The 12,438-nt window shown below is 46.4% G+C and overlaps 1 protein-coding gene across 3 annotated transcripts in view; it reads right to left on the bottom strand.

The window, feature by feature from the left end:
• mef2d (myocyte enhancer factor 2d) overlaps positions 1-12,438 on the bottom strand; it is a 97,479-nt gene that overhangs the window by 43,454 nt on the left and 41,587 nt on the right. For all 3 annotated transcript variants that reach the window (XM_041941660.1, XM_041941659.1, XM_041941658.1), the window contains exon 3: positions 9,526-9,729. In XM_041941660.1, the coding sequence (XP_041797594.1) occupies positions 9,526-9,729 (204 nt within the window). The remainder of the gene's footprint in view (positions 1-9,525; positions 9,730-12,438) is intronic.

Genomic DNA, 12,438 nt, shown 5'->3' with positions numbered 1-12,438 from the left:
CACTGAGCGCTCGGATCGGACATAAATCTGGAGGAGCGGAATCGTCCAATATGGACGGCGCTCCGGGGGACGCCGGGCGGACCCTCAGACAGCCGTCTGAGGAGGTGAGGACGAGACAAAATGTCCACAAATTCCAACACTTCTCCCGAAATGAAACTGGTATTACTGTCAGCACAGTAATCCTCCTTCTCCATCTCTACACTCCCTCATCACACACACTTGATGCTTGTTTTTTTTTTTTTTGGACCTCGCCAGCTTCTCTCTCTCTGACAAACTGATATTTTGTGAACATTACAGTACAAACATGGGCATCCTTCCCTTTCTGCCTCTCTCAGCTCGTCTTTGTTTCTCTGCTTCCTCTCGCTCACAGTGAGCATTCTGTGTTACAGTACATTCACACACACACACACACACACACACCCTCTGTAGTCCACTGATCAGCTTGTCTCTCAGTCAGTCAGCCATCTGTTCACCTGTCCGCCGTCTCTCTCTCCCTCTCTCTCTCTCTCTCCCTCTATTGTGTTGCCAGGGTAAGATTCACCCTGCAGAGCACCACGCTGGCCTCTGACTGGCTGAGGCTGCTCACAAGCCCCGCCTCCACCTCCCTTCCCCTCTGGCTGGCTCGCTCGCCCACCCGCCTGTCCGCCCGACCTCTGCTTCCAGCTCTCCACGAAGCGCTGCCGCTCTCTCCCTCTTTCCGTCTCTCTCTCTCTCTCGCCTTCTCATCTCTCGGCCCACCACCTTTAACGCAGCTCTCGCTCTCTCGGAGAAAAGTGCAAAGTCTCACACTCGTCCTTCTGTGTTTTTCGCCCTTAACATCCCTCCCTCTTTCTGGTAACGTCTCCATATGTGAGTCTCCTGGCCGCCCATTTCCTCTCATCTTTTCAGTTTCTTTCCCACCACTCTCTCTCTCTCTCTCTCTCTCTGTCCTCTTTTGCCCTGCTCTCTCTCGCTCTCTCTCGACCCGTTCCCAGAGCTTTCCCATCATATTTTCTCTCTCTCTCTTGCTGTTCATCCCTTTCTCTCGTCTTGGGCCGGCTGGCGAACCCTCCCGTATCTTTCTGGTTACGACTGGAACGCGTACGTGCATCAAAACGTTTAAAGTGACGGAAACATCTGCCGTCTTTCCACAGCTTCCTTGTTCTGTGGTCTGAAGCTGCATCTGGAAGCTGCAGAACGTCTCCAGTAATTCATGTTCTTTGTGCCACAATATGCACCGAATCCTGTTATTCAAGCATCGCTTTTTGTCTTTTCTGAACACACAGCATCTGTTGCATGTCTGTCCACGCTGGAAGAAGCCTCCCTTCTCTTTTTCTCTTCCATTTGGAGTTCTTCCTTGTCTAAACTGAGGGTCTAAGGACCGAGGGTCCCATAATGTCCAGGCTGTAAAATCCTCTGAGGCAGATTTGTGACCTCGGGCTGTATAAATAAAACTTGATTTACTGAAAGTTGGCATCAAATTCCTGCTCACATTTTAATTTCTTCTTCTTCTTTAGTCAGATAGTTCTTGATTTGGATCAAACTTTTCACACAGGCGAAACCTAAAATGCAGTCCTGTCCAGTCCATTTAACGTTTGAGTAATTTAGCTTCTCTTAAAAAAAAAAATATATATATATATATATACCGTATTTTCTGGACTATAAGCCGCTACTTTTTTCATAGGTTTTGAACCATGCGGCTCATACAAAGGTGCGGCTATTCTGTGGATTTTTCTTCCACCGCTAGGGGCGCTCTAACGGGAATTAGAATCAAAACTAGGACAAAATAAATGCAAAGAAGAATACACTACTTCCAACTACCAACGCGTTCAGAAAGGCTGGACTGCTACGCGAAGAGAGCGGCGCACCTTCAGAGCCAACCTCGCCGGAGGATGACAGTGACACGGAGAGCGAGACTGATGGAGGCAGATGTGACGAAGCGCTGCTGAGTTTGTTCAACTCCGACACTGAAGAAGACGACTTCGTGGGTTTCAGCGAAGATGGTTAAAGTGACGTGATTTCAAACACAGGGGAAATTAAGATAAATAAATACGGGTTATTTTCTCTTGGTTCTGTCCCGTTTTAATCAACAAAGTTGCTCCCATGTTAAAAGACACTGTTAGGAAAGGATCTATTTAGGTACATACATGTACATTTACAGTTCAAAATCGTTCTGTACATGTAGTAAATATCTAATCTAACAACATAAATATCTGCGGCTTGCATATCTGTTTTTTTAAGTAGAGCGGATGTGGCTTGTATGCAGGTGCGGTTTATAGTCCAGAAAATACGGTATATATATATATTCCTCAAAGTAAAGTAAAAGTAAAGTAAAGTAAAGTATTGTTTTGGGGCAGAAACTCTTTGTCATGTTGGCCAGTTGGTGAATAAAGACCCTGGGGGCTTGAAAGTTTTATTCCAGCGTGTTGAAACTCTCCATTTGTTGTTAAACATACGAGTTTGACTAAGAGCGTCTTTGTGGATCCGGACGAGGCAGCAGGCTCAGCTCTGATCCCCACAAAGCACGACACGGTGTCACATCCCGGTGTGGCGTGCCGCCTGCAGAACACACACACACACACACATGCTCGGCCCCCCTCCCGTCACTCATACGGGACATTGCGTCCACAGTCCCTCCACAGCTGCTCGCATGTTGTATTATAGATCAGCAGTTGTTGCTTCTTGTGTCGCTAACCTACCAAGCTGTGAGACGTGAGGTCCAAAATTCACTCTTCAGGTGACCTGCTGGAAAACCTACAAACTAGCATCACGCTCACGGCCTGTTGTTCGATAAATTAATCACACTTCCTGTTGTTATTGCTTTTCATGCACAGACTCAATGATGCATTCAACATTAAAGTAAGACTGAGCCACGCTGGGAACGATCTTCTTCCATCTTCTTATGAGCAACAAATCAGAGGGTCCAGTTGGATTCATCATCCCGAATGTTTCGTTTAGTGTTTTCTGTTTTTGTTTGGTCGAACATCAGGACTGAAACAGCCGTCGGCCTGCAGCTCCGCCTGGAATTATTTATCCGTGGGGTTAATGGACCTCGGCTCTCAGCGGCTCCTGGGAGGCTTCGGGATGACTTGCTTAGTTACTGAGGAAGGCGACCGTGTGGGACGTCCCTCCTCGGCCGCAGACGGCCTGTCAGGAGAGCGTCTCGGCCCTGATTGGTGTTCATCTGCTTCCACCGCGCTAATGGAGGCTGAAGTGAGGGGAGGGGGTCATTCTGGATAGAAACTGGACTTATTAATGAAGACTTTTGTTTCAGAAATGCTGCGTATCTGTTTGCGTTCGATTATTTCGGGGTGGGTGTTGGATGTTCATCACTCAGTATCTCTACAATATGAGTGAGTCTGGAAATGAGACACTAATTCATCAATCAAGGACTTCCAGTACTTAATATCCTTTTAATGGAGTCTTGGCCCTTTTTCATTGTAGGGCTATTAATCATCTCGCAAGAAGGATTCAGATCTCCGTTGCGAACAGAATACTGTGTGGCACAGTGACGTCACGGTGGAAGACATCTTTGTGACCTTGAAACGCTGCAGAAATCCTGCTGTAACAACGAGAAATCGCTTCTAATTAACGCTTCGTCTCATTGTGTGCTCTGTCTCGAAGCCATGACAAAAGATGCCTCAGCGTCGCCGCCTCAGAGCCAACGTTAATGCAGCTAAGAGCCCAAATAAAAGATTTAAAGAAAATAGACTTACACCTCTTTACAAGTCTGTTTTCTAAAATATTGATGGATTTAAATTTTGAATGACATCCTTGTGTGTGTGTGTGTGTGTGTGTGTGTGTGATCTCTAAACTGTCTCCAAAGGTTGTTCTATAGAAGCTTTTCTTTGCCTTTTTCAGAGCTCTAACGTTGGTGGTGCCGAGTAGATTCAGTTGGGCTACTTCGGCCTGTCATGTACATGCGTCTCCTCTTTTATTTTGGTGATACATGAATTGTTGTCCTCAGGATATCAATTCCTAAAATACGGCCGAGGACACGACCTCCGTGTCCTCGGTGGTAGCTGTGGCTTCGGCTGCCTGCAGAATCATGTTTGGTGACTCACTGTTTATTAGCTAGAGCTCGTCAGGCTTGTCTGTGTTAAGTTTGGTGCTAAAGGGTTGTTTAAACCTTCATTCAAATGAGCCTAGGTGAGAGTGATCAGATGACCTACCCTGGCTGGCCAATCACGTATGTTTAAGAACGGGCCTTCCGGTGACCTCGTCTAGTCCAGATTAGGATCTGACAGGTGCTAGAAGGAGGTTGTCAACGTTCGGATAGCAAAGCAGGATTAGCATCTCCAGACAAACAAATATCCTTTGATTATTTTGGGGTTGTATAGTTTTTGTCGGAAGCTACTTAAGGGGCGAATCCTGTCGACTGCGATACGTGAGGGAGGCTCCCCTGGCCGCAACCCAGGAGGATCAGGGCGGTGCCTTAAGCCCCTGCAGCGAGACTCGCTGGCGAGATGTGCCTTCCTCGAGCTGCTTAAAGGAAAAAGGGCATCTCCCTTCTCCGCCCATCTTTCTGTCTCTCCTCGCCTTTCCATCGCCGCTCTTTTAGCATTTCGCTCGCTCGTGTTCGCTCTGTCCCTCGCTCTCCTCCTCTCCCCTGCCCTGATTGGGATCTGCAGTCAAGCGGATTAACACATTCTGGCAGAGGAGGCAGGCTGCCCACACACACACACACACACACACACACACACACACACACACACACTCACACACACACTTTCAAGCAGCACGTGCATCCCAGAGAGGGGCTGCGTGTGCATATGCATTGCCTCTCAGCCTTGCACGGGATTGAAGGAATGTCTAACCGTGTGACAAAGTCCATGTTTACACACGCATATGCACACACACCCACACACACACGTACAGCGACGTGAACTTAAGTGCTTCTAAGCATCGCTGTGTGCATGTACAGTACATGCAGGGCGACCATGCACAGGCCACGAGTGTGTGTGTGTGTATGTGTGCGCATCTGCGTGACTGTATCCACACTTCATAATTCATACTCAAAAGCACTTGCTTGGAGAGACTCACGGAGGCAGAGCAGCAAATGGGCACATTTTGTGACCATCCAATTATCCTCTCCCTCTCTCTCTCTCTCTCTCTCTCTCTCTGCCTCTCTCGGCCTCTGTCACTCGCCACGTCTCAGCTCTGTCCTCGACCGCTGATGTTACACCATGTGCCAGCGCGGATAATCTTGCGACTTTAATAATTATTGTATAAGTCATTCATACGTCCGTGCTCTAAGTCCCATCGCGGTATGTCAAGTGTTTCTGACACATGTGACCAGTCACGGGCTTCGAATGTATAACACGCTTCCATGTGACCCAAAGAGAAGATGGAGAGGCTGACAGAGGAACCTTATGAAGAATAAGACTGCTGCTACGCCGAGACAAACATGGCGATAAATATGGCGTTAAATAAAATAAAAGCCAGCGACCTGAACTCAGACAACAGCTCAATGTTGGGGAAGCGGAGAACAAATTAATTCAGGTTGTTATTCCTGCTTTCACAACAAACATTAATAAAACTCAACACTTGTTTCACAGTATAAACCTTCCTGGGAAGTGAAGGGATTACAGCCCCCTGAAGCTCTGAAAGGCTTTTAATGTGGAACTGGAGTGACCAGAACCATCCCAATAAAAACCAGTCTCAAATACAGGCCTGGCTCTGGTTTTAGTCGAGTGTCTGAAACAATATGAAAAACATCAGCTCCATCCTTTAAATACTGGAGAGATTCGAGGGACCTGAATGCTTCTTCTTTGCAGAATTTCACACTTAACATGTCATAGGCATAGCATAGCATTTTGTTACAGCTATTTTTCCCCAATCTAGGTTGCTTAATGATTCAAAATGGCACTACAAAGGCAAAACAATAAGGATTAATGGAAAATGGTTCAGCGCAGACGCTTGCACCCGCTTAACAAGGAGGTATGTGCTGCAGCACATCTGGCGAAGGGGACATCTGAGGACACACGCCGCAGAAAGTTACTGAATGCCTCCTGGCCTACAGAGAGGACGGGTGACAGGACGGAGGGAGGCAGCGTACAGGCCGGTATAGGAGGGAAGCTCCCATGTAGGACACACACACACACACACACACACACACACACACACACACACACAGAGCCGTCACACAACCGAGAGGCTCACCAGGACTGAATATTGTATGAGGCGTTCTCATGGGCCACTGCAGAGCATGCAAACACAGAGAGAGAGCGAGGTGGACTCATGCACACACACACACACACCACACACATTCTCTCTCTCACACACACACACACACACATAAAGAGAGAAAGAGTCAGAGTGACATACTTGAAAACACAAACACATGTACGCACACAAACAGGGCCAGTGGAGCTTGAGCTGATGTGGCCCGAAGCAGCCCAACGCCCTGCCCCACACACACACACGCACACGCACACGCACACACACACACACACACACACACACACACACACACACTTGCATACACTTAAGAGCCATCTGCAGCTGGAGATACAGCCTACAGAAAGGCTTTACTGCTGACACTCAGAGACAGACAGGGAGAGAAGGATGAGAAAAGAAGGGAGAAACGGTCGTGACCGAGTGAATCAGGAGATTAGGAGGAAGGACGGAGATGAAGAGAGGAAGTGACAGAGAAGTGGAGGTGAAAAATATGGCATCAAACTCTGCTTCCTCACTCTTAACTTCTGCCCACTCAAATCCAAAACTGCTTCACCTACACTTTCACGGAGATTTCAGTCCTTATTGGACTTTCTCCATTATTGGATTGAAGTGTTTTAAACTCAGCCATGGTAGTTCCTGGGTCAGCCCCAGAGCAGGAGCACGAACTGAACTGAACTGACGCCTTAATTTCTAGTAATAAATAATAAATACACGAAGAGACAGAGTGAAACCGGTCTGTCCAGGTCAAATTATTAACTCCATATGGCAAAAAAAGGACCTTTTAGCAGCTAGCAGTTGAGTTAAACATGGCTCCACAACAGAGGGGGGACCATGGGCGAGACAAGGGCTGTGGTTGGTTCAGACACGTCTCTGTAACAGGACGCAAGGACCTGATGTAGAAGACATTTTTAGACAGCAGAGATAACGCCTAAAAAGGTGACGTCAGACGAGACGATGATGTCATTTCCTGTTGCTCCAGTTTTTTAAATGCCGCAAAAGTGTGTGAAGGAAGAGTAAACCGCGGGAACACGCTTCACTCTTTCACAAACACGGATGAAAGAAATGAAGAAAGCTGAATGAAAGCTGCATCTCAAACACCTCCAGCACGCTAACCACAGATTGATTTAGATGTTTGCGGATAACTTCAGTCAACTTGGAAAAGAGCGATGCCTTAAAGCAGCAGTCAGAGGTCGGGGGAGCCTCCCGGGGGTTCCGGAGATGAATCGAACAATCTTTGAAGCCTGTGGGCTTCTTCCAATAACGTGTTTGATAGAACCGTCTGAAAAGGGGGGGTAAAACTCATCATTTGGTGTCAAAGTTCATCACTCTTGGGACACAGGTAGGTATCGCTGTGTTCATAAAGGCTGAATCAAAAACTGGAAGAGAACAAATGGTTGAAATTGATATTTAATTTTTCAGCATGGCCGTCATGCAGGAGTTTGTTTTTTTCAGATTATCACCAACATGCAGTTTTATTTAATTTAATTTAATCCTGGCTACAGAATTTCCAAACCTGAGACTCGGCTGTGTTTTCAGACCCACTGTTCCTGTGATTTCTGTGCTGAAACCGATCAGGACTCAGTGACTCAGTCTTGCCAGGGTGCATTTCACTGGCCTCTCATTTCAGAACCTCTTTCTGCTTTGCTGTGTGTGTTTCTGTTGGAGTGCGACTTTAACCCGAGCTTTCAGCGGGACAATAAATATGTGGCGGTGACTCCGTGTTGACAGCGTTTGTGGTTGACCAATCATGAACTCCTGCAGCAAAATGTGTAAAAACAAGCCGGAAAAATATTCAAAGCCGAGCGAGAGCCAGCTTTAAGTCCACGCTCCATATGAAGCCTAAGTGCTGCGCTGCGGCGCGCACGGCTCGCTGAATCATACCTAACCATCTCGTGTTCAATTCATGAGAGGGCCATTATGTATAAAAGGGTCAGCTAGGCATGTGAATGTGCTTCGTGTTCGCCTGACGAGCTCCAGCGAAGCTTGTTCCCACAGGCCGGAAAGACGTTAGGAAAAAAATGTATTCCTATTACAAAAACATGAAAACTGGACTGAATGATTGCCCTCACACCTTCTCTCCCGACCTCATCGCTGACCTCTCTTCTAGTCAATATGCAAATGAGCAAACTGGATCTTTCAGCCCCCCGACAGGCTCTTCTTCTATCTGGTGGCCATTTTGTGCCGAGCTGGTTTCCGATTGGTTCCAGGCGTCGTCCCGCGGCTTGCCGCTGTTGTTGTTGTTGTTGGGGAGGTATCTGGGTAACAACGGGGCCGATGTCAGAGGGGTAAGGGGGGGAAGGGGGGTGAGGCCCAGCTGTCCCTACCTCTGCCCTCCCTGCAAGCTAGCAGGCAGTAAGCCAGAGTACAGCCATAAACAACACCACGATAGACTGGACCCAGCAGCTCAGAGCTGGACTAAACTGGCCTGGACTGGTCTACAGCGCGCTGAACTGGACTAACATATCGTGCATGACGGGGGCTCAACATTTTCAGTCCTGAAATCTGTGGACATAAATAAATCTAAAACAAAAATAGCCATAAAAAATAGATGGAAAAACAGATGAAAAGAGGCTGTGCAGCACATTATCTCCACTCACTCCCTCTTGACTTGACATTTTGGAGGAGTTAGATGAGAAGACTTATACCAGTTTCATGTCTGCCTGTCAAATATGAAGCGACAGCCAGGAGGTGGTTAGCTTAGCACGAGCACTGGAAACAGGGACGAACGATTAGCCTGGCCCTGTCCGAAGCTAACACGCAGTAATCCCACCACAACTGCTCGTGTTTCCACTTTGGTCTTTGTACAGATTAAACCCATGAGATAAAACATGTTGAGATTTAGAGGTGCTGATTGGTAGATGGATAGTTTTTACCTGTGGTTGGCTGTTTCCTCCTCCTTCTAGTCTTCACATTAACTGAAGATAATTGACTCCTGCCTCCAGCTTCATCTTTAACAGGCCGACATGAGAGTGATACTGATCTCTGATGTCAAACTCTTCCATTCAAGTGATCTCATCTCTTTCAAAGTATAATAACTTTGGTGTCTTTTTGCAACAGGAAAAAGAAATTTTGTAAATGAGAGGACAGAAAGTCTATATACAGTACAGGCTGGACCAAAGACACACAGGACGCAGCTAACAGACTGGACTGTGGTGAACTGGACCAGCCTTGATTGACTGGGCGAGACTTTGTTCTGAAAGTCAGAGTGAGCCTGGAGAGGACGAGGTTCGTTAAGTTTCAATCTTAATGATCCCACTGGGGTTAATTAACCCTGGTAGGACACAAGACCAGAATAAACAGGAAGTAAGAGGACAGCACATCGATGTATGTACTTCCTGTAGTTTCTCCCCGCCTCCCGCGCTTTACCTCGATGATGTCGGCGTTGGTCCGGCTCTCGTGCGGCTCGTTGTACTCGGTGTACTTCAGCAGGACCTTGTCCATGTCGGTGCTGGCGTACTGGAACAGCTTGTTGGAGTGGTTGAAGATGATGAGGGCGATCTCGCAGTCGCACAGGACGCTCAGCTCGTACGCCTTCTTCATCAGACCGAACTTCCGCTTGGTGAACGTCACCTGGTGGAGGGAGAGGAGGGTGGAGGAGAGGCAGAGGCGGTGAATGTTTTAACAGTAACAAATGATCCAAAAATCCCATTTAAAATCCATGTTTTCCAAATGAGAAGCAACTTTTAGGTCAAATCTGTTTCATGACAGTCTTTCCAAGACTGAGCTGCACCAGAGCCTCGAGGACACGCCGAGGATTTCAGAAATTTATTGCAAAAACGTACACATTTACAAGAATCGCCTTCCTTTCCCTCCAAATTCAACCTGAAGCACACGAGCTCAGTCAAACATAAACAGGCAGTAAAACGAGACAATAAGTCTCTTCACAAACACGTCTGGCTTACGTCTCCGCTGCCTCCGACCCTCTCTGTGACAAATGACTTTGAGTTTAAAGCTGATCGAAACCTACATGCTGTCAGTGATTCATCTTTCAGCTCCTCAGATGACCATAAGAACGACGTGATACATAATAAAAACTATTTGATTGAGGGTTTTTAAAAGGTAACTGGCCCTATCAGCTTCAGGTAAGTTCCTGCTGACAGCAGGCTGGACAGTCTGTTAATACTACAGCGGGTGGCTGCACGGGCGGATGTGTTCACATATGTTCACACAGACAGTCGTACTTTTTGCAGACTAAAGCTTCACAGATGACAAAAACCAAATGTGCAAAGGAAAACATGAATACAGCAGGATTTAAAGGAAAGTTTGACATTTTGACAAATACACTTGTTCACTTTCTTGCAGAGACTTCAGGGAGAAAAGTGACGCCGCTCCAATGTCTGTCTGTTAAATATGAAGTATGCAGTTAGCTTAGCTTAGCATAAAGACTAGAAACAGGGGGAAACAGTTAGCCTAGCTCCATCCAAAGGCTAAAAAAATCTGCATACCACCACCTCTAAAGATCACTGCTTATCGTGTTAATTATCTGTACGTAAACTAAAGAGTGAAAATAATAAATTGTGGTTTTAGGGTGAATTATATGTTGGACTGTTTCCTGACTGGGAGCAGTGACTTCCTGAAGTCTCGCAGTCCACCTCGCCGTAGTTTCCATCCAACTGTATGGAAAATTTTAACTGAATTTCAAGACAATCATCTTTATTTATTATTAATAAGACTTGGTTAATGGACATAAGCAGTAGGTGGCGCCAAAACCACGACACCATTGTAGAGTCTGAGCGCGCAACAAGATGCAAATTACCAAAAAATCTTAAATAGTGAAAACAAAAAAGCAGAAAAGTTGGCGCTTCATTGTCCTGCCAAACAGTCATGTGACTTATATGTTCACCAAGTCACAATTTATTGGAAAAAAAGGCAAAAATCACCTAAAACATTTTTTCCCCTAAACATTTTGTCATTTGGATCAACCTTTTCTAAAGCAACATTTCAAAATGTGCATGAAGATACACTGATGGAAACACAGCAATTGATCCCAATCCCTCAATCCCAAAATCATACTTCCTAAAAATGGTGAAGTGCTCCCTTAAGACACAGCTTCAGATGACCAGAGACCACTGAATCACTGTGTGACAGTCCTGCACAGTCCTGCACAGTCCTGCACAGTCCTGCACAGTCCTGCACAGTCCTGCATGAAGCCTGATCGCTTGCAGGAGGGGAGATTTGGGACAAAAACAGGATTGATTGCATGAAAGTACTGTGTGCTTTAAGAAACAGACTTCTTGACAGAGTGTCTAAACATGCTCTCTTTCAAGTGCTCAGTTTGTATTTTGCACATCACACACACACACACACACACACTCGTTTTCTCCCATCGCACTCGTCGTTTTCACACTCTGTTATGCTCTTTTCCATGCTCTCTTTCTATGTCACACACTCTCTCCCGCTCTGTTTTCCACACTCTCCTTCTGTCACACGTTATTTCTCCCTTTTCCACACAAACACACACACACATAAACACACACTTTGTGCGAGCCCCCTCAGTGGTGAACAAGCAGAACAGAACTGGGAGTGTTGCTGAAGCACAAGGTCCCTTGTTGTCTGCTGGTTGGCTTTAGAAGCACTTCCCTGCTATAACCAACTGGTATTTACAATCCGGGGAGATTTGGCTTTGTTTGGATTAAACACACAGAGCTGCACAAACACAAACACACACAGGGACAGAAAGATTAAGACACGAGATAGAAGGAGAAGCTTCAGGTAGCGATACAATATCTGGTGTTTGACATGAGAGAAATGCAAATGAAGAGAGTGTGTGCACAGGTGGGAAGCTGGAATTAGTTGAAGATTTTGAAAAGCGGCAGAAAACTCAGGCCACGCCCATGAGCGACGTCAACACATTTTCCATCGGAACGGCTAAAAACACTTGCGATGACATCACTGATTGGGGGCGGGACCTGACGTGCAGGAAGTTTTAACAGTTTTCTTGCAAGTCTGCATCTTCCTCTAACACAGCGCTCGTCTTAGAGTTCAGAGACCGATGGACTCTGAAGTCTTCAATGCTTCGCTAATAGTGTTTGCAAATCAATGTACTAATGATGCATTGATATTAAAATGACTGAATGCAGAGCTTGTAATTGCTACTATGGTTACCTGCACTGATACAGGCTGTGTTAGTTTGGCTTCAGGTTGCTCTACCAGCAGTGCAGGTTTGAACTGAATGTAATTGAAGTGAATTGAATGAGGGAAGAAGGAGAGATAAGAGAGGTGGAGATAAGATAAAGACATCGAGGATGAAAGAAAAGAAGCCATGTGAGACCTTCAGTC

Source organism: Chelmon rostratus, chromosome 8 (genome assembly GCF_017976325.1).
Source record: "Chelmon rostratus isolate fCheRos1 chromosome 8, fCheRos1.pri, whole genome shotgun sequence".
Classification (NCBI taxonomy): Eukaryota; Metazoa; Chordata; class Actinopteri; order Chaetodontiformes; family Chaetodontidae; genus Chelmon; species Chelmon rostratus.
The sequence above is the reverse complement of the archived record's forward strand: the minus strand, read 5'-3'. Positions and strand labels throughout refer to the sequence as shown.